We start from the raw sequence: 23343 nt of genomic DNA on the forward strand, positions 1-23343 counted from the left end.
GGCTTCACTGTACCATTCTTAACAAAAGTCGGTGTGCTACCTGAGGCGGCCGCCTAATTTTGCTTCATTGTGGGGGTTGCATCTTTTGGGCTGCATCATCTCTGTGAGCTCTGTTGTTGCAATACTACAGTTTTTGGGATATTTTACCTCACAGACCCCTTTCAACCAGTCAGTCACAGCTGTGTTTTCCTCTGTTCTACTCCTGCCTCCCGCACCAGCACAGTTATAATAAATAGGGCTTTCATGTATGTCCTACATAGGGCTGGCCAAAGACATAAGTGTTGCTTCAGGTGAAGAACACTGTTCCATATACAGTGGTACCTCGGGTTGCATACGCTTCAGGTTACATACGCTTGAAGTTACAGACTCTGCTAACCCAGAAATATTACCTCGGGTTAAGAACTTTGCTTCAGGATGAGAACAGAAATCATGCTCTGGTGGTGCGGCGGCAGCAGGAGGCCCCATTAGCTAAAGTGGTGCTTCAGGTTAAGAACGGACCTCCGGAACAAATTAAGTTCTTAACCCGAGGTACCACTGTATCCAAATACAGAAGCTGCTTGGGCTGGCAGTTGAAATCCGTTCCAGACAACCTCAGTGCCTGGAGACAGGTTGTGCATCCATAGCAGAGAAGGAATGACTGCTAGAAGGAATGCAGGCAGAAGAAATGCCATGGTGCATCTTCAGCAGCACAACCAGACGCCTTCATCTGCCCCAGCTGCAACAAAACATGTCTCCCACATCGGTCTCTACAGCCATAGCAGGAGCTCTAAATTTCCAACAGTTTGACGTCATCTTCCATTGTCTCCCGAGGCAGACTGATGCCAACAAGAAGTGAGGAGAGAGCATCTTCCACACCTAACAGTAGGCTGGATTTGGGAACCCAGGCATGGTTATAGTGGGGAATGGCTGGGGCTCAGGAGGAATAGCCAGAGGCTGCTACTCTTGGCCCTAATGTCACATCCTCACCATCCATTTGGGCTTTCCCCAAAGAACTTTGGGAACTGTAGTTCCCCCCTTACATAGCTGTAATTCCCAACTCCCCATTAGTTAAGAGCGTTTTAACATTTTCTGGTTAACACCATTATTTTGCGGAGCCTCCATCAGCGTTCCCTGTAGTAGTATGAAGAGTAGAGGCACCTTAATAACACATGGTGTTAAAACCGTTGCCAAGGTCCTCTGTGCTTGGAGCGTGGCTAACAAAATGTTTTAGGAACGCTTCTTTGTCCTTCACACTTTCTCGTGTTCGCTATGGGAACCATCTGTATATCACTGGCAAACACGATTCCTTCTCAAAATGTGAAGTAGCTCTTACTCACCCCTCACACTTGTCATGTTAAATTACAGATTGAGATTGGATGACCTTTCCCTATTAATCAAATCCAAATCCGTTTGTGACACTGTTACTATGAGCAATATTCTTTTGCTGGTCCCCAGTTAACCCACAAGTGTGTCATCCCGAATCCGCCCTCCCCCCCATGTGCAAAAGTGAACCCGTGAACACCTCTTTCAGGGCCCACTCCATGTGACGGGATACAGCTTTATTTGGCTATTTAAACATTGGGATTGGTTTAGTGCCTCTTTCTTTCTGCCAGTTCATACCAATATAACATGGCGGCCTATATAAACAGTAAACTCTATGTTAGCTTTCATGGGTTGGAAGGAATTCCTAGCGGTACTTCCCTATTTCTAGGGAAATTTCTGCGTTGCTTAAGAGGCAGAAACGTTGCTGGATGGGCAGAGAGAGAAAGAGAGACTCTGATCACTTTAATTTGCGCGATGGAAATTCACACACGTTTCTCTCTTCCTACAACACGCGACACCCCGCAGACGGGCTGCCCTCATTAAATTTTATTTAAATTTTATATATATATATATAGTGTGTGTGTGTGTGTACACACACACACGAGAAGCTAGCAGGTATGAAGCGCGCTCTTTCTTGCTCTCCCACCCAACTCCATTGACGTCACGAGCTGGAATTCCTTTCCGTCGGGTGTGCGCGCGCGCCCCCGCCTGCCTTGCTCAAAGCCTGCGAAGAGCTTGACTGGGCTCTCCCGTCGCAGGAGGGCAGGCGGCTGAGCAGCCTCGCGGGTCCCGCCGGGCCCCTTTCCGGGAGGGAGGCGCGTCTAGCAGGGCGTGGTGGGCCGGCCGTGCTCCTTCAAACCCCCCGCGCCGGACAGGCATGTGGCGCCTGGACGCGAGCCTGGTTGTAGCCGGGGCGTGAGGTGGCCGCTTCGCGCTGCTCCGCCGTCGAGTCCCTCGGACTGTCCCAAGCCTCCGTCGTCGTCTGCAAGGGGTGAGTCAAGGAAGGAATGGAAATGGGAAAGTAGGCAAGCAAAGGAAAGCAGCAGACCGCTGGGCTGGGTCGGTGTCTCGCCCAATCTGGGGCGGGATTCGGAGACTTCCCAGGGGCGCAAGCTTCAGGGATCCCTTCGCGTGGGTTGGTTCCAGCGTTTGTCGATCTCGTGTTCTCTGTGATGGGCGAGGGAGCAACATACTGCGAGGTGTATAAGTGCCTGTTAGTCCTTATAGACAGATACGCGTGTGAGACTCGGGTCCTGCGTGCATGTAAGAAAATCATATTTTAATCCCTCGCACATCTTACAGGGTTGACTTCAAGGATACCCTGCTTATCCGCAAATGTGGTAACTTGGGAAGGAACTACTGAATAACGGGATAGTCTTTCCAGGTGAGAGTAGTGTTCTACCTAATCCTAAAGGTAATGGCTCCCTGGGAGCAGGGAGATGGATTGACAAGGAAAAATAGTGGGATGCAAGCTGCCCAATCTTGAAAACATGTATTTCCTGGCATCAGAAATGGGTGGTTGGGCTATGCACTCTGTACTTGCTCTGAAACATACTTTTCCATTGTGCACATGTTTCTATGTTTGAGCTTGTAGGTCCAAGGAATGAGTTCTAGACAACCTGATGCAAATGAAGCTTGGTGTTTTCTAGGTTAGACAAGATGGGGGTTTCTATACCATTTGCAGGAAGTGTGCCAGTTTTGTATTTTAATGGCTCACATGTGATTTGTTGGCCAGAATCATCACAACCCTAATGGCTCTGGTACCTCTCACTTGGGTCAATCTACTAGTAAGAAATAATGGGTACTGTGAGTTTCCATAAAGGGAACCTGCAACCTAGCCTCTGTCATCAGAAGAGCCTTCATGTCTGCCTAGATCACCCGGAAAATCCTGGATTCCAGTGGCCATTGTAATACTGATTGGAGAGGGGTTATTATGTAAAAAGTGATGCTTGTTCAAAACAATTTGAACATTGTGAACATGGAGAGATGGTAGACGAAGGAGATGGTAGCCAAGAAAGGCAATAAGCCAATTTTGGCACGTATTTCCCAGAATTCTGCAGACCTGTGTAAGCTGTGTGAGAACGCTTATCAAGATGACCTCCTGCTGAAAGCAGATATCTCTTGCTTGATGTGCATTTGAAAATCTTGTTCAAATAAATCTGAATATTTGTAAGACAGGCAGACTCCTAGTGCATGCTCCCCCCCTCCCCCCAGTTTCGTAGCTTCCCGAGTGCAAATAGAAGCTTGCGCTGCAGAAGGCATCACAGTGTCCCGAGTGAGATGAGCAGGGCACAACTGGCACAGCATAAGCAGAATCATGAGGAGAAGGAAGGACAAAAGACGAGTAAGAATGCATCGCGATACGGCTCCATAAAATTATGCATGTGGTGGAGAAAATGGATTGAGAGGTTTTCCTCCCTCTCTTGTGACTGGGGGGGGGGGTCTTCCAATGAAGCCAAGTGGTGGGAGATTTGGGACAGACAAACGGAAGCACTTCCTCACATAGTGCATACTTTGATAGCTTTAAAGTGGATTAGATAAATTCATGGGAAACATCAGCAGGAGAGGACTGTCCTTGTGGGCTTCCCATAAGCATCTGGTTGGTCAGTGGAGAAAGAGGTGATAAGACTAGATAACCCTTTGGCTTCATTTCAGAGGGTTTTTATGTTATGGCAAACTTGTCAAAATGCAAAACTAGGATTTGTAATGCTTTTTGTGCTTAGTGCTTTTCTCCCGTTACTGTAAAAATAGATCCATGTGCACATCCAATGCTGAATTGTTGGCATCCATCTGGCTTGAGAGAAAAACTGCTGAGGTAGTATCAGGAAGTGACTTCCCCAGGGCATAAGTCCAGGCAGTGTGTGTGGAGGTTCTGGGCTGCCCATACAACAAGACCCGTCCCCCCCTTGCCCTCACTGATGTAGTCCGAAGGAAAGCAGAGCAATATGTTTGGCACCAGCTTGGCTGCAGGAATTGCCAGAAGGAGGCGTACAAGGTGCCATCCTACCATCTTTGGGACCTCACTCTGAATTTGTGCAAGGTTTACTCCTTAGCCTTTTCTTCTCCTGAAGATAGCCTGCAAGGCAGCGGAGGTTTAGGATCAGAGTTTTCCTTCTCCTAAATGGGATTCCTTCCCAGGTTGATGAGCCCCATCTGCTCCTACATTCAGTGTTGAGTGCATTCATTAAAAAGGAAAAAACAACAACCCCAAAACATTAGACTACCTGGGACCGATCAAAATTCACAGGGGATATCATGCCTCATAGTCCTTTATATAGACAATGGGTGCTGAACTCAATCTTCACTCAGTCTGTGTCCAGTTCTCCACCATCAGGATCTTTTTAGGGGCCGAAGAACAGTCCCTGATTTGGTGCTGAAAACCTCTGAGGTGGGTGGGTGCCCCCTTCTGTTGCAGAAAGAGGGAATATGCATAGGGACTGTGCAGATAGAGAGACCCTCTCCTGCTGTACTTCCTACCCCCACCACACACAGATATAGTTTTCCAAAGCCAGACTCTGTTCAGGTTTTGACTTTGGAAATAGATAGATGGATATGCTTGTATTGGCCTCAGTTGTTCAAAACAAAAAAAAAGTTGTCAGCTGAACTGCAAGGCAGTGGTTGTGTAATAAGAACCTCTATCTGCTATCAACTTTCCACCACTTTCTGCGTTTAACAGAAGTGTCTCAAAATCAATGCTTCCATCTTCCAGCAACAAAGAAACATTGGTTTCCTGGGGGGCTATCCAGTGTTTTGTTTAGCACCACATCCATGACTCTCAGTTTACAGAGTGAAAGTGTGTGTGTGCAGAAGTAAAACCGGAAGCACCAGCGCTGTTTAGCCACACACATTCTTAGGCTATATAGAACAAAAAAATGAACTTTGGGCCAATGCAGATATTATGGCTTCAATACTGAGGCAATATTCCTTACCGCCCCCCCCCCCCGATACCCCTTCCCACATGTTTTGTTTAACATCCTGCCTGATTAAAAGTTTGGGTGGACTTGAATTTTTTTCCACATTTTGTTTGGTGATAATAAAGAGGCTCTGGAATTTTTCCAACTAAAAATGGTAGTTTAACTCATAGCTGTGCATGCTGATGTAAACTGCCTCTTCTATGGCTTAGCTTATTTGGTGGGTTTTCCCTATGAGAAAAATGTTTTTGGCATGCAGAGTTGGAAAATGGGGCTCCAGGAGATGACATCACTGTTCCTGCTGTGAAATAAATGACAGTCATTTATGGGGGCCCTTAAAGATGTGAAAGCAAGTCAGGCATAAAATTTCACTCAGTTCTATACAGTCGTACCTTGGATCCCGAACGCCTTGCTACTCGAATGTTTTGGCTCTTGAACGAACGCCGCAAACCCGGAAGTGATTTGTGGTTTGTGAACATTATTTGGAAGCCAAACATACAATGTGGCTTTTGCATGCAGGAAGCTTCTGCAGCCAATCGGAAGCCCCGCCTTGGTTGTCAAACATTTCTGGAAGTTGAATGGACTTCTGGAACGGATTGTGTATGACAACCAAGGTACGACTGTACATGAAGCTTCAATGAAAGTATGGATAAAAGTATCATAATGCATATCAACACTACAACGCAAATATATGACTACAAGTTGTTGCCTCCACATGTGATGGAGAAACAGAGAAAGCCTACCCCCTTAAAAAGCATGTTGTATGGCATCATCATGGGAGGGACATATGGTGAATTGGTGATGGCCATTTCACTGATAAATAATGGTACAGTGATTAATTATTTAAGAGGCAATTCCCTAGTACCCTATTGAAATGAACTTTTTGAGCCTTCTTGGAAGCAAAGTTCTCAATCAGATCACTGTAATGCAAACCTCTCCCAACATTCATCTGAATTCAGTGCTAATTCTAATAGGTATTCTGGAGGCATAGAAGAGTGTGGGTAATTTTATCAATTTCAGCTTTGAAAATTACATCTCACCAGATGCAATGAGAATAAGTACTACACATGAATTGGGGTAAATATATTGACTATTAGGTACGCGGGTGGCGCTGTGGGTAAAAACCTCAGCACCTAGGACTTGCCGATCGTATGGTCGGCGGTTCGAATCCCCGCGGCGGGGGTGCGCTCCCGTCGTTCGGTCCCAGTGCCTGCCAACCTAGCAGTTCGAAAGCACCCCTGGTTGCAAGTAGATAAATAGGGACCGCTTACCAGCAGGAAGGTAAACGGCGTTCCGTGTGCTGCACTGGCTCGCCAGATGCAGCCTTGTCACGCTGGCCACGTGACCCGGAAGTGTCTGCGGACAGCGCTGGCTCCCGGCCTCTAGAGTGAGATGAGCGCACAACCCTAGAGTCTGGCAAGACTGGCCCGTACGGGCAGGGGTACCTTTACCTTTACCTTTATATTGACTATTATGTTTATGGATAAATTGAAGGGCTGACAGACCTGCATTATTATTATTTTGAGGTTGATTATATAACTTAAAAATTCTCTTGATCTCAGTCAATAACTCCGTTGAATCAATTCCCACTTGGGAGGCAGTGTCCTAGTGCCCACTGGAGAAACATCTTTTCAGCCCTTTTCAAAGGCATCATCTTCCAATTTAGCCAACGATTTAACATCAAGTGTGAATCCACACTTGCCTTTAAGCAGCACCATTTGCTTACACTTGTCATCTAGGTTATTTCATCAGCCTTCAGTTGAAAGACAAATGCATGATTCAGGGACTTAGCAGGCCCTTGAGACAAATGCTAAGAGAAACCAAGTCATGAGATAGCTTTCTCCATTCTAAAAAGCTAGGGAGTGATTTGATCATAAAATTTAAAATAGTCTTGTGTGGGGTCTTTTGGTGAGAGTAGTCCATGTATGGTATAGGCTACCAGCCTTTTTGGACCCATAGGCATATTCGGCAATACACCCAAACCAGAGAAAAAGTAGGCGAGTCAAACACCAAATGGGAAAAGCATGTACCAGAAGCATTCTGTGGAAATGGAGATAAGAGGGTGGGGTGACTGGATGTCTTCACCTTTATTTCTAGCCAGCCCAGTGCCATCCATTGGGGGGGGGGACACACCGGGGGGGGGCAACGGTGGTGTCTGAAAGCACAGCATATTGCCCATGGGACCCCAGAAGTATGGGCTGTTTCATAAATGAACCTCCTCCCCCTGAAATTTATACTGCAAATTTAGCTAGTAGGCTGCCATGATCACTAGTGTTGGTCACACTATCCACTGCTTAGGGGCTATCCAGAGATCTGAGTCTTTACTATCCCTGCTTAGATATATAACCTGTTTCATGGCTCCTTCTATGGCATAGAAATGTGGCCTGACCTGATTGGTATAACTGTAATCTGTTGCTAGTAAAGAAAACTAGAAATAGTGGTACCTCGGGTTACATACGCTTCAGGTTACATACGCTTCAGGTTACAGACTCCACTAACCCAGAAATAGTATCTCGGGTTAAGAACTTTGCTTCAGGATGAGTACAGAAATCGTGCAGAAGTGGCACAGCGGCAGCAGGAGGCCCCATTAGCTAAAGTGGTGCTTCAGGTTAAGAACAGTTTCAGGTTAAGAACGGACCTCCAGAACGAATTAAGTACGTAACCAGAGGTACCAGTGTATTGGATATACTGGAAAATTTCTGAGAAAAGAGAGTTTGTGGAGGTAAATTGTGACACTTTTCCATGCCATGATGGATGAAATGAGAGAATGATCTCAGGATGAAAACATGGCTAGAAAGGAATATATGCTTTGATTTGTTTACATTTGGAATTTGAGCATTTCCCCCATGCTGCAATTTTTATTGTTCTAGAAAAAGGAGGATGAAGGAGGTAATGGCTAATAACAGTACAACAAATATATCTCAAGCAAGAAAAGCAGTGGAGCAGCTGAAAATGGAGGCATATCTGGACAGGATAAAGGTAAATTTCAAACTGTTACTATGTCTACATATATTACATCATATTATAATGTTTATTCTTGGGGTGCATAAATATTTGGTCAGCTTGTGCTGAAACAAAGGACACATTTCCAACATTGGCAGGATGTACATCTCATGCCTGAAAATCAGTTGGCTGTTGACTTGAGGATCAGATTACACCAAAATGATTTCTTGACGAGCTTTGTAGCCACCTCTCACTGTAGATACCGTATTTTTCGGACTATTGGACGCACCGGTCCATAGGACGCACCTAGATTTGGGGGGGGAAATAAAGGCAAAAAAATTTATTCCCCCCCCCCGCCAGGCGCGGGGCTGGGGCGGGGAAGCCCGAGCTTCCCCCTCCCCCAGAACGGGACCCAGAGCCATGCCGAAGCTGCGCGCAGCTTTGGCATCGCTCTGGGAGCTTGCGGGGCTGGGGGAGGAGGAAGCCTTCCGCCAGCCTCCAAACCATGTCGGGAGACAGCGGGATGGCGCGCTGCGCCTCTCCCGCTGTCCCCCGAGTTTGCGGGGCTGGGCCAGCCTTCTAACCAAGTCGGGGGACAACGGGAAGGGCGCGCTGCGCCCCTGCCGCTGTCTCCCGAGTTTGCGGGGCTGGCGACGGGGAGGAGCAGGCTTCTCCCCCCGCCAGCCTTCTAGACAAGTCGGGGGACAGCGGGAAAGGCGCGCTGCGCCTCTCCCGCTGTCCCCCGAGTTTGCGGGGCTGGCAACGGGGAGGAGCAGGCTTCTCCCCCCGCCAGCCTTCTAGACAAGTCGGGGGACAGCGGGAAAGGCGCGCTGCGCCTCTCCCGCTGTCCCCCGAGTTTGCGGGGCTGGCAACGGGGAGGAGCAGGCTTCTCCCCCCGCCAGCCTTCTAGCCAAGTCGGGGGACAGCGGGAAGGGCGCGCTGCGCCTCTCCCGCTGTCCCCCGAGCTTGTGGGGCTGGCGGTGGGGCTCTCCTGAGGCTTGCTTCTCTCACCCCCAGCCTCCAGATCAGGTCGGGGAATAGCGGGATGGCGGAGCGCCGCCATCCCGCTATTTCCCGACCTGATCTGGAGGTTGTGGGGCTGGGGGGGGGAGAAGCAGGCTTGCTTCTCCCACCCCCAGCCTCCAGATCAGGTCGGGGAATAGCGGGATGGCGGAGCGCCGCCATCCCGCTATTCCCCGACCTGATCTGGAGGTTGTGGGGCTGGGGGGGGGGAAGAAGCAGGCTTGCTCCTCCCACCCCCAGCCTCCAGATCAGGTCGGGGAATAGCGGGATGGCGGAGCGCCGCCATCCCGCTATTCCCCGACCTGATCTGGAGGTTGTGGGGCTGGGGGGGGGGAGAAGCAGGCTTGCTTCTCCCACCCCCAGCCTCCAGATCAGGTCGGGGAATAGCGGGATGGCGGAGCGCCGCCATCCCGTTATTCCCCGACCTGATCTGGAAGTTGTGGGGCTGGGGGGGGGGAGAAGCAGGCTTGCTCCTCCCACCCCCAGCCTCCAGATCAGGTCGGGGAATAGCGGGATGGCGGAGTGCCGCCATCCCGCTATTCCCCGACCTGATCTGGAGGTTGTGGGGCTGGGGGGGGGGGAGAAGCAGGCTTGCTCCTCCCACCCCCAGCCTCCAGATCAGGTCGGGGAATAGCGGGATGGCGGAGCGCCGCCATCCCGCTATTCCCCGACCTGATCTGGAGGTTGTGGGGCTGGGGGGGGGGAGAAGCAGGCTTGCTTCTCCCACCCCCAGCCTCCAGATCAGGTCGGGGAATAGCGGGATGGCGGAGCGCCGCCATCCCGCTATTCCCCGACCTGATCTGGAAGTTGTGGGGCTGGGGGGGGGGGGAGAAGCAGGCTTGCTCCTCCCACCCCCAGCCTCCAGATCAGGTCGGGGAATAGCGGGATGGCGGAGCGCCGCCATCCCGCTATTCCCCGACCTGATCTGGAGGTTGTGGGGCTGGGGGGGGGGGGAGAAGCAGGCTTGCTCCTCCCACCCCCAGCCTCCAGATCAGGTCGGGGAATAGCGGGATGGCGGCGCTTCGCCATCCCCCTATCCCCCGAGCTTGTGGGGCTGGGGGGGGAGAAGCAGGCTTGCTTCTCCCCCCGCCAGCCTCCAGATCAGGTCGGGGAATAGCGGGGTGGCGGCTCTGCGCCTCCCCGCTGTCCCCAGCTTTTGGGTGCAGGCTGCTGCCCGCAAGCCTTGCGAGCCCGCGGGACATCCCGCCGGGCTTGCAAGACTTGGGATAGCTTCCTGAAGCCTGGAGAGCGAGAGGGGTCGGTGCGCACGGACCCCTCTCGCTCTCCAGGCTTCAGCAAAAGCCTGCATTCGCACCATAGGACGCACACACATTTCCCCTTCATTTTTGGAGGGGAAAAAGTGCGTCCTATAGTGCGAAAAATACGGTAAATCTCGCTCTCTCTTGATAAGGGCCATCTCTCCTCTTAATTCAGGAAAAGGTACATTATTTCCTTTCCCAAAGGAGTCAGTGTACTTATTAAATGTCAGGCTTGATGCATTCTTTTCAGAGTACAATTTACTTTTGCTACATTGAACAAAATAGGATTCAGAGGCATTCTAAAGCCTTGATGGTCTTTACATTTTCCGCTTGCTGTACAAAGGGCCCACTTTCTACAGTAATAAATTAAATGGTGGTACAAGTTGAATTCACAATCATGCAATGGCATTAAAAGCAAAACACAAATGGCAAATCTGCTGTTTTTTCCATGTCAGAAACTGAAACTGGATGCCTTCAGCTACAAAGCAAAAGTAGCTTCTGAAAGCACCTCCATAAGCACATGTGTATTGAAAGTGTTAAGACTGTGCCAAAGCAGATTTTGCTTGAAGATTTTGCTTGAAGTTATAAAAGCAAGTGACTCTGCTTCTAAGGATAAACGGGTCTAATCCTGTATGGTGCTTGAGTAGTAGAGGCCTAGGAACCATTTGTAAGCCACTGTGCCTTCATCAGAGGAAAAGTGAGGTATAAGTGTAAATACATTATTAGTCCACAAGATGCATCTTTGTGTTGTTTTTTGTGGGGTTTGTGTGTGTGCATGTGTGTGTGTGTGTGTGTGTGTGTATATATATATATATATATATATATATATATATGCAGGTTTTGGTGTCCTCGGGTATCTTCCCGTGTAAAAGTTGGGGTGTCTAGGCGACGTTTCGACGAGGTCTCACTCGTCATCTTCAGGCTGGTGCTTTCGGCTTCTTGTTACTGGAACAGAGCAGGATCTCAGTGTTTGAGTTCCTATAAATACTGTTGAGGAGGTGTGGCCTCCTATGTTCTGGGCAGAGAGGAAGTTCCCAGGCTAGTGTGCCTTTTCTTCTTTTGTTCCTTAATTGCTTGAGGGATATCTTGAGTGATTTCTTGAGTGATATCCTGAGTACCACTTAGGTGGGTCATTAGGTGTGGATTAGTTGTTAAAGCCTTTGTGTCTTGACCTCTTGAACTTTGTGAAGAGTTTTTCTGAGAAGATGGGTGTACTACATTTAGTTGTGCTCTGGCTTGGCTTCGTGTATAGGGGCGAGCTGTGGTTTTGTGGCCTGTGCCAGCCAGATCTGTGTAGGGATTGCAGGGGGGTGCAGCATCCGGAGGTGCCACCATGGTTTGGCTACTGGATGGTGTCTGTAATTTATCTGTGGAGAGGGTCTGGGTTTGGGTCTGGTGTGGTTGATTGGTGATGGCGTTCTGTGTGCCTCTGGATCTGGTGTCAGTTTTTGTGGGGAGGGCTAATTTCCAGATGTCTGGCAAGCGGGATGTGTCGTCACGCTTGTTCATGTTGTGAGGGTGTTTCTCTATCTCGATGGCTTCCATGATTATTCTCTTGTGGTGATGTTCCATGTTAGAGAGCAATTTGGAATCTGCAAAATTAATTTCGTGTCCTGTTTCTTTCATGTGTTGGAAGAGAGAGGAAGTTTTTTCTTCTTTTTTGACGGCATTCTTGTGTTCTGCGATACGTGCATTTATTCGTCTGTTTGTTTGTCCAATGTACGTGGCTGGGCAGACTTTGCAGGGTATTTCATAGACCCCTTGGTTTTCCAACTGGATTTTATCCTTGGGGTTTCTGAGGATGTTGGCTATTTTTTGGTTGGCGCAAAAGGCTGTTTTGATATTGTGTTTATGGAGGATTTTGCTAATTTTATCTGTAGTGCCCTTGATATAAGGAAGGAGGGCCATGCCATTGTTTTCTTCTGTGTCTTGGTTTTTGGGGGTGTTTCTTTTTGGATTAGCTTCGTAACCCTGTTTTGCTGGTATCCATTGGCAATTAACACATTTGAGAGATTCTGTAACTCAGTTGTCAAGTGGTCTTTGTCAGCCAGGCGTTTGGTTCTGGAGATGAGAGTCTTGGCTACGGAGTTTATTTGTGCAGGGTGGTGGTGTGATTGTGCATGTAAGTAGCGGTTGGTGTGTGTTTTTTTCCGGTAGATAGTGTGTCCTAGGGAGCCATCAGGTTTTTTGTAGATTAGGACGTCAAGAAAGGGAAGTTGGTTGTTGGCTTCTATTTCCATAGTGAATTGTATTTTGGGGTGTAGGCTGTTGAGATGTGTGAGGAAGCTGTCCAGTTTTTCCTTCCCGTGTGGCCAAATTACAAAGGTGTCGTCAACATATCTGAGCCAAAGTTTGGGTTTGTGTTCTGACTTGTCTAAAGCATTGGTTTCAAAGTGTTCCATGTACAGGTTTGCGATGACCGGTGAGAGGGGTGATCCCATAGGTGCTCCTTCTATCTGTTTGTATCTTTGTCCATTGTGGATGAAGTACGTGTTGGTTAGGCAGTGGTTGGTCAGGTCCAAGATGTATTCGGGGGGATTGTATTTGTTTTGAATGGCTGTCAAGGCTTCATTAATGGGCACTTGTGTGAAGAGAGATACAACATCGAAGCTCACAAGTAGGTCATTGGGATGTAGGTTTTGCTTCTTTATTGTTTCTATGAACTGGAAGGAGTTTGGAACGTGTGAAGAGATGGATTCTGCATAGGGCTGGAGTTGCTTGGCGAGAAATTTAGCGAGATTTTGTAGAGGTGAGCCTATGGAGCTGACTATTGGTCTGAGTGGTGTTCCTTCTTTGTGTATCTTGGGGAGGCCGTAGAGTTTGGGGCATCTGGATGATTTTTCTCTGGGGATGATTCTTAGCTCCATAGGCTCACCTCTACAAAATCTCGCTAAATTTCTCGCCAAGCAACTCCAGCCCTATGCAGAATCCATCTCTTCACACGTTCCAAACTCCTTCCAGTTCATAGAAACAATAAAGAAGCAAAACCTACATCCCAATGACCTACTTGTGAGCTTCGATGTTGTATCTCTCTTCACACAAGTGCCCATTAATGAAGCCTTGACAGCCATTCAAAACAAATACAATCCCCCCGAATACATCTTGGACCTGACCAACCACTGCCTAACCAACACGTACTTCATCCACAATGGACAAAGATACAAACAGATAGAAGGAGCACCTATGGGATCACCCCTCTCACCGGTCATCGCAAACCTGTACATGGAACACTTTGAAACCAATGCTTTAGACAAGTCAGAACACAAACCCAAACTTTGGCTCAGATATGTTGACGACACCTTTGTAATTTGGCCACACGGGAAGGAAAAACTGGACAGCTTCCTCACACATCTCAACAGCCTACACCCCAAAATACAATTCACTATGGAAATAGAAGCCAACAACCAACTTCCCTTTCTTGACGTCCTAATCTACAAAAAACCTGATGGCTCCCTAGGACACACTATCTACCGGAAAAAAACACACACCAACCGCTACTTACATGCACAATCACACCACCACCCTGCACAAATAAACTCCGTAGCCAAGACTCTCATCTCCAGAACCAAACGCCTGGCTGACAAAGACCACTTGACAACTGAGTTACAGAATCTCTCAAATGTGTTAATTGCCAATGGATACCAGCAAAACAGGGTTACGAAGCTAATCCAAAAAGAAACACCCCCCAAAAACCAAGACACAGAAGAAAACAATGGCATGGCCCTCCTTCCTTATATCAAGGGCACTACAGATAAAATTAGCAAAATCCTCCATAAACACAATATCAAAACAGCCTTTTGCGCCAACCAAAAAATAGCCAACATCCTCAGAAACCCCAAGGATAAAATCCAGTTGGAAAACCAAGGGGTCTATGAAATACCCTGCAAAGTCTGCCCAGCCACGTACATTGGACAAACAAACAGACGAATAAATGCACGTATCGCAGAACACAAGAATGCCGTCAAAAAAGAAGAAAAAACTTCCTCTCTCTTCCAACACATGAAAGAAACAGGACACGAAATTAATTTTGCAGATTCCAAATTGCTCTCTAACATGGAACATCACCACAAGAGAATAATCATGGAAGCCATCGAGATAGAGAAACACCCTCACAACATGAACAAGCGTGACGACACATCCCGCTTGCCAGACATCTGGAAATTAGCCCTCCCCACAAAAACTGACACCAGATCCAGAGGCACACAGAACGCCATCACCAATCAACCACACCAGACCCAAACCCAGACCCTCTCCACAGATAAATTACAGACACCATCCAGTAGCCAAACCATGGTGGCACCTCCGGATGCTGCACCCCCCTGCAATCCCTACACAGATCTGGCTGGCACAGGCCACAAAACCACAGCTCGCCCCTATACACGAAGCCAAGCCAGAGCACAACTAAATGTAGTACACCCATCTTCTCAGAAAAACTCTTCACAAAGTTCAAGAGGTCAAGACACAAAGGCTTTAACAACTAATCCACACCTAATGACCCACCTAAGTGGTACTCAGGATATCACTCAAGAAATCACTCAAGATATCCCTCAAGCAATTAAGGAACAAAAGAAGAAAAGGCACACTAGCCTGGGAACTTCCTCTCTGCCCAGAACATAGGAGGCCACACCTCCTCAACAGTATTTATAGGAACTCAAACACTGAGATCCTGCTCTGTTCCAGTAACAAGAAGCCGAAAGCACCAGCCTGAAGATGACGAGTGAGACCTCGTCGAAACGTCGCCTAGACACCCCAACTTTTACACGGGAAGATACCCGAGGACACCAAAACCTGCATTCCTGTACCCGTGAAAATCTACGAAAGCATATATATATATATATATATATATATATATATATATATATATATATATATATATATATAGTGGTACCTCGTGTTAAGTACTTAATTCGTTCTGGAGGTATATGTAACCTGAGGTACCACTGTATATATATATCTTAAAGGAGAAGAGCAATAGCTATGATCCAGAACTCATACGCCACTGTTATTGTGAGAGGATTTTTTTAAGGAAGAAGGTTAGTGAAATTTTAATGAATTAGACAAGAGTGATATAAATCATTTGTGTAACTAAATGTCTGTGGATATCCAGTGGGTTGATCTTGCTGCCTTCCAATCAAGAAACACTGTAGTAGTTTTTTATTACAAGTGACAGATCACACACAGTTATATACAATAGCTATTGTGTTTTCTCTCTTCCCTTTTTTAAAAAGAGGCTGAGCAAATATCTCTAAAATAAGTGTTGCGAGATCAACAGTGGCGTTACGGAGATGTTTGTGGATGTGCTCATTTTAGACAAAGCAAAAGCAGAGTGGGCGTTGTCACAAGAATAGCAATTATGTCTGTCTTGTCATGGAAGGTGACTGTAGTAATTGCAGCATTTTCTCTTGTCACTGAATCTTATAATTATAGTGTATCTAACAGGATTATGTTCTAACTTGGGCTGCTTCTAATCACCTCCTTTGCTCTGAAATGTAATGGTAAAATTCCACAGTTTTCCTCAAGGCTGTTAACTCACGCTAAAATCTCAAATGTTTGATAACTTGAGCCCCTGAGTAGTCATTTTATCTTGAGGAGGAGGTAGAGGATGTGGTAATATATATGTAGTATATAAAAGAGGGCAGGAGAAGGAAGGAGTATTACTTTCAGTTAATGGAGAAGCATGGAACTGGGAGGTGTCAAAGATAATTTTGCCCATCCATCTCCTTTAACTTTGAGACATTCATCACACGAAACTACTATCTCTCAAAAGATGAATCTATAAAACAGAATAACTCAGTCTTTGATTATTTCAGATTTTACTGGAATAAATGGAAGTTGTTAGAACCAATGAGCAAGTATTGGAAGGCTCAGTTAAGGAAGATTTAGTGGTAGTTATATGCAGATGTGATTTCTGATTTTAAAGTTTTACATAGTTTTTGTTTATATGTATGGTTTTTAATTTCATTTATGGATAGTAGTACATTTTTTTTTATAAATAAAATAATACTTATCCTCATGTCTTGGACAAGGAAGCTCATTGCAATATACACTGAGCAAAAAGTGGAAGTTGCTTTGAGGGTTCTGTACTACTACTTATTAATAAGTAGGTTTAGCCCACAATTGCTCTTCTGCATTCACTGTGTAGTGAGGCAGGGAGGCCAGGAAACCAGCAGAAGCTGTGTCTGAGTGGTTCCAAGTTCTACTGATACATGAAGGAAATGTTTCCCAAATGAAATTCAACTTTCTCTGGTGTTGTAGAGGATTAGCTAGTTTCTTCCCACCCTGCTGCCTTTGTCCATTTTCCTATTGCACTAGGTCATACCCAGAAGAGCTTTTTGGGACTTGGTGCAGTTCTGCTAGTTGCTAACTGGGTGTTATAGCTGTGATAAGGAACAATGTGGATAATCTCAGAGCCACCAACCCACTACAAAGATATCACTGTCTAAATCTAACCCAAGTCTAACAAGCCATTTAAACAAAGATAATGATAGTCTTTATATATTGTCCTCTTTCATTTTGTTTCGTTTTAACCAGTTGAGAGTTCAGTGGAGCTCTTCTGATTCTCCAGTCAACACTATAAAACATCTGATAAAAGATGCAGCAAGACAGCAAATGAGCTGAACATGTTCTTCACATTAAAAAATACACTTTCTACCGGTTCAGCCTGTGTGGGCACCATTTTCAGGCACTGCCACAATCATGGAGAAGGCAAATGAATTATCATAATGAACTACAGAAGATGTAGGATTGCTTTATACATTTACCAAAAGCAACATATTTGTGGGTTTGCGATGGCATGCTGTGCCCCCAGGGCATTCCTCATTTGCCTATTAAGAGGACCCTTCTTGCTGCCCAGTGCCCAGGTTTGAGAATAAAGACTATGTGCTCTGAGGTGTGTTTTTGCTTTTATTAGTGCAAATCAGTACTCTGTGGAAATATTTCAACTGATTCCGTTGGCCCTGTGGCAGCTGTCATGATGCTGAGGTTTCTGTCTCCCCCCTCCCTCCTTTTTTTTTTGTTCTAAACCTCTCTAGGTATCCAAGGCTGCGGCTGATTTATTGGCATACTGTGATGCTCACATGGGAGAAGATCCCCTTATTATTCCAGTGCCCACATCTGAAAATCCCTTCCGGGAGAAGAAGCTCTTGTGTACTATTCTCTGAATCACCTTGCAATTAAAAATGACCTTTGGGAGAAAACATTACTGATGGTGCATGCTTTTCCTCAAGACATCTTCTGTACAATAATTTAGTCCAAAACTGACTTGCTAAGAACACAGTATGTTCTTAAGTTAATATAAGTATTCTACATGGAAGGCTAGTCTAATGCCTATTTTTAAAAACCAGTCCTTTGTACTAAACATTTCTGTCGACTTATTTTTTTAACGAAGGAGCCTTATTTGGTTTCAGTTATATGCATAGCTGTCAACTTTTCCCTTTTCTTGCGAGGAATAAGGGAATTTCCCTTAAAAAAGGGGAACAGTTGACAGCTATGGTTATATGATAGTTCGATTTTGCTAGTTAGAGTGTGCGTGTCTATTCATGAGAGATTCTGATACCAAGATGAGCAATATCTACTCTCAACTTTTAAAAATCCTTTGTGTTTTTATTTAGGAGTTCAGCAAATTGTTGTGCTTAGTGACATCTCAAAACACTGGACCTTTTAGAAATCTAACTTTCCCCTACCTTATAGACAACCGTTAAAACTTTTGCCCCTTAGAAACATAGGAAAATGCCTTTTACCAAGTCATAGTGGATAAACATTGATGACGATATCAGAATTTTTAATATTTTAAAAATGTAAATATTAAGTTTTTCAAAGGATAAATAGGTTAATGTTAAATAATCTGGCTATGAAAATGTTAGCCCTACCAGGCTACCAGGCATATTGCATTAAAGCAGACTTTTCAAGTGTAAATGACAAACCCGTTTGATCATTTCTCAGATAGGAATATTTATACTCTACCAACTAAATAAACATAGGCAATTCATTTTTGCTTGATGAAAACAAATCGTTTTAGCCTGCCCAGTAACGATATCAGATCTTGCGTCAGCCAATTGGTCATGGCTATTTCATTTTATTTGCTACTTTGTTTTTGTGAGGGTGAATCAAGCAGTGAAGCAAAATGGAGCAGCACAAGGGAAGAGGGAAGAGAAGACAAAATTTGTCTAGTGTGCAGGTTTCCATATCCCAAACTTGCAGCACATGTGTACTCAGATGTCCCACTAAGTTGAATGGGACTTATTCCCAGGTAAAAAAGGGTATAGGATTGCATTCTAAACCTCAAAAACTATCATAGTTGCTGATGGTAAGAAGCACCCTCCATTGGAATATTTTTTCTTAATACGTAAAAAAAGGGAAACATGCAAAAATGCATACAGCAAAGAAAGGCAATGCTGAAATGAGAATGCAAGGGTAAAAAACTGTAAATACTCTATTTACTTGCAAGTTAACATGGTTAGGGATCAGATTTGCACCACTTAGGAAATATATATGAAGTATCAGTGGAAAACTTAAGTCAGTGATTTAAATTGCTATTTTCTTCTTGCTTATTTAAATTGTTTTACCCTGATGGAGGCTCGTACAGGAATATTCTCTAGCCCTATGAGGAGGTGCCATAGTCTGAGCCTGGGAGCTTCTGCATACACACACACACACAAAAGTTCTGTACCACTGAACAATGACCCTTCCTGTTCCTACTCAAGGGAATTTGGAGATGGAGGGTTTTTGTTTTTGTTTAAATAATTCAGTACATTCAGAACTTTCAAGTTAAAATGAGACCATGGTGATCTCATCTCACTGGTCAAAATGGCACACTGAAGTTTAGGAGGACCAGTTCAGTTTAAATGAAGAATTGTTGCTCAGAAGTTTATACAAATTTTGCAGATACAGTGGTGCCTCACAAGACGAAAATAATCCGTTCCGCGAGTCTCTTCGTCTAGCGGTTTTTTCGTCTTGCAAAGCAACCCTATTAGCGGATTAGCACTATTAGCGGTTTAGCGGCTTAGCGGCTATTAAAGGCTTAGCGGCTAAAAGGCTATTAGCGGCTTAGAAAAAAGGGGGGGGGAGCAAAAAAAATTTGCAAGACTCACAAGTCGTTTTCGTCTTGAGAAGCAAGCCCATAGGGAAAATCGTTTTGCGAAGCAACTCAAAAACGGAAAACCCTTTCGTCTAGCGGGTTTTTCATCTTGCGAGGCATTCGTCTTGCGGGGCACCACTGTATTGATTTCCACACTTCGCACTGTAAACCATGAATCGCCATTACAGGATGGAATCATAGGCTATTTAGCATTTGCTTTTATCCCAGGCTCAACACCAAAATGCCACCACCAGTCTTGGTCATCTGCATGTTCTTAGTATAGTTCAGCACACATTAAGCAACTGTATTTTCTATGTTTGTTTTGTACGTTAGCTCTTACTCTTAAGTATATCTTCAGGCCCTTGAAATTGTGGCACAAGGATGAACAGGGTGTTTCCTTCGAGATAAACAGGTAGTACCTCTAAATTATACAGTTAATGTGCTCCTTGCTATGTGATCAACAGTGTTACTGTGGAACCTCAGTCCTTTTCTCCTCATTTTTTTATGCTTTCAATATTAATTTTAATAAAGGTTATTTTGATTTGTGATCGTTGTCTCTGTAATAGTTTGTCTGCTTGTTTGAGAAGAGTATAAATGTTTTACAAGTTGTGTGTCATTATCACACACCTGGGATTAAGTCCCTCTGGTACTGTGGATTCATTTCAACTTTGGACAAACCACACCTTCTTCGCCTCAATTCCCCCTCATAGATTTTGAGTACTGATTTTAGAACTGAATTCTACTGCTGGATTGCTGTTGTATGATGATCATTGGTTTTTATAATTTTTATGTGATATTGCTGTGTTACATTTTAGTGATCTTTATTCTGCGCTGGGAACCTTCTGGTTAAAGGGTAGGTTTTAAATAAAAGTAATAATATTCAAGTTTCATGTATCTTGCCAGCCTAATTTGTGTATTATACATTAAAATGCTTTGTTTAAAAAGTAAAAATCAAAAAAAAAAAACTTATTAAATGCTCAATCTGTTAACAAAATAAGACAATGTTCGAGTTTTGAAATTTTGTTTGAAGGGCCATGCTGTCCAAGATGAGGTATGCAAATAACCTATATTTCTCTGTTGCTTACTATGGGTGTCTCACCTCTTCAGGGAAGGTAAAAAATAAAATACAAAATGAACCAAGAAGTTCCATAATCCCAGACAGTTGAATTGTGACTCTACATTTTTATCTCTGTTCCTTCCCTTCCGTGCCAATTCTAGCTGTAACTTCCCATAGTGGGGGAGAAAGCTTTTTTCCCTCACGAAATGATTGGGCAGAATACTCCCTGCACATCTTGCCTTAAATATCTGATTTTATAAGTGCTAGAGCCTTTTTAAAGAAAGGAAAGTTGGGAATCCAGGAATGTAAATAGGCAAGGGGTGGCATGGCCTGAATCCAGGAAAAACTGGGCCATATGTCAACCTGGGTCATTGTGGAATACTGTAATACGGCTTGCCCTGCTGGGCAGTTGTAACTATGAACCCATTAAGGATTGTCAGTGACATCACCTTAAAGGTGATGACCAGTGCACAGGGCAAATTGAAGGTTAGGCTAGCACATGTGTGCCTGGCTCACTACGTGTGTTTACCCTTGTGTGTTCAGGACTTTTGAGCATTCTCACTGTTGTCTAAAATCAATGGTACTTTCACATTCTCATGCTATTGCCCTGTGTCTACAAGACAGTATCCCTCCCCCCGCAAGAAATCTCCAAAGGCTTCTCCACTTGCATACACCCTCAGCATCTTTTGGTAGGTCAAGTGTGTGTTTGGAGGGAAGATGAAGCTTAGCCTGTCTGTCTGTAAGCAGCTGTAAGTGTGGGGTGCTAGCTGACACTGAAATTCTTCATGGTGTGCCATTTCCATCTCCACCCACCCTGGACACTGTAGAAGCTGCCTCTTAATTAAATGTAAATTTATGTCTCTAGCTTTGAATCCTAAATATGAAATTCAAGACAAAAGCTGACACATGTAATGGTTTTCATTCCTAGAGTTTTATGAAGATAAAAACCTATTCCATTCCTTATCTATCATCATACTGTAATATATCTGTGCTCAATAAAACCGGACTCTCATTTTAAAAGAGATTTAGCAGATATGGCAATTTGTTTATAAATGCCTTTAGAAAGCAAGAAAAACAATTAGTTGCTTTCTTCATAATAAGCTCCACTTGGGAACCCTTTCTACATCATAATTGATTTAATTTTAACAAGGCTGCGCAAGTTACCATGGCAACATGTTTACTTATCCTTTTCCAACTGAAAAGGCCTAAACCGGCACAGTGAACCTAGAAGATGTAGGCCATAGCATGTGTTGTATTCTCTCTCTTTTTTAAAGATTTCTAAGACATTAGAAACTAAGTTAAATGCAGATGTAAACTATTTCATAGTATCTCTAAATAAATATATTTTTAGAAGGGGGGGGGGAGGAAGGAAAACACTGCATTCCAAATGACCTCACCCAGAGATTTCACATAAATGTTGAACAGACTGGGGGACAAAATGGAGTCCTCCCAGCATAGTATAGTACAATTGTCAGGGGGCACAAAAAACTGCTGATGTCATGAACGAAACTAGCATTAGGGAGAATATATTAACCTATATTGCTAATGTTAGACACAAGGGCCAGTAAAAAAGCTGGTAACTGTAAGGCTGTATTGTGAGTTAGTAGATGCTGCTTGAACCAGGAACCAGCACTTACAGCTCATCCTCCTAGCCATTTCATTATACTATTTATATATTTGCTATTTTACTGAACCTTAAACAGCTGCTCACCAGCAACAAAAGGCAAAAGCACAGGGACCAACATGCTGCAGTGACCCAGAAGTCAACTCTACCCCCATCTGTACACAGGCAACAGGACCTAATATTGTTGGCCAGCTTCAAAGGTTTATTCACCTGTTCATCTTCCAATATGATATATACAACCATCTGTACACAGGCAACACCCGTGTTCTACATAGGACAGGAAGACTAGCCTCTGCAAAAGAATAAATGGATGCAAAACGGACATCGGAAAGGAAAATTTTCAGAAACTACTTGGAGAACATGTCAGCCTCACAGAACACTCTGTTAGTGACCTTGAGGAAGCCATCCTTAAACAAAGGAACTTTGAAGGGAAACTCCAGTGTGATGCTGCTGAATGACAGCTCATCAAAAAGTCAAATTCTACCATCAGTTCTGAATTGAGACAGCGGGTTTTATTTTGACTACAGGTGTTTGTGTTGTTAACACTGTTGTGCAAACAGCACTTACTTTACATTAAGTTTACTTTCATCATAACAGCCTGCATTTCTTGCATGCCATTTCCCTCTGACCTTGCTGCCAACGTTGTTCTCTCTACTCCTGTGATTATAGCTGCCTGGTCTCTGTAGGTACAGCAAAATAACTACTGTACAGTATTTTGTTTCTAGCAAAAGTGTGCAGTGTATGTTACACTGTATGCATTACATGCTCTTTTCCACTTGGCGATCGTTTTTTTGGGGAAAATACTTATGAAATAACTTTTTTACAGCTGTTCTATTCCTCCTTCAACCTCCTTTCCAAATGGTTTGTAGGTTGATTTATTGCTGCCACCTGCTGGATGAATAAATAAAATTATGCATGTTGTAAGTGAAAGGGAAGGCTTGATCATGCAATTATATTGTGAGAGACTGGCAATGGACTGAAGCATGCAATGAAATAGCACCTAAAGAAAGAATTATCATTTACCTTAACTATTTGCAGTACATTACTCTTACTGTAATTTTCCTATACAAATATCAGCTGAAAAGAGATATGTGGTTCAGAGGAAACCAGAAATGGTAAACTACGACACCTAGGACTTGTGTCACTGC

The 23343-nt window shown here is 44.7% G+C and overlaps 1 protein-coding gene across 1 annotated transcript; it reads left to right on the plus strand.

The window, feature by feature from the left end:
* The first annotated feature begins 1999 nt into the window (after nucleotides 1–1999).
* GNG4 (G protein subunit gamma 4) lies at nucleotides 2000–23125 on the plus strand. The gene is made up of 3 exons (XM_028724078.2): nucleotides 2000–2293; nucleotides 8084–8192; nucleotides 17470–23125. The coding sequence occupies exons 2-3, from the start codon at nucleotides 8094–8096 to the stop codon at nucleotides 17596–17598; spliced, it is 228 nt and encodes a 75-aa protein (XP_028579911.1). The 5' UTR covers nucleotides 2000–2293; nucleotides 8084–8093; the 3' UTR covers nucleotides 17599–23125.
* The last annotated feature ends 218 nt before the right edge of the window (nucleotides 23126–23343 follow it).

The sequence above is a fragment of the Podarcis muralis genome, chromosome 3 (assembly GCF_964188315.1).
Source record: "Podarcis muralis chromosome 3, rPodMur119.hap1.1, whole genome shotgun sequence".
In the NCBI taxonomy this organism is placed as follows: domain Eukaryota; kingdom Metazoa; phylum Chordata; class Lepidosauria; order Squamata; family Lacertidae; genus Podarcis; species Podarcis muralis.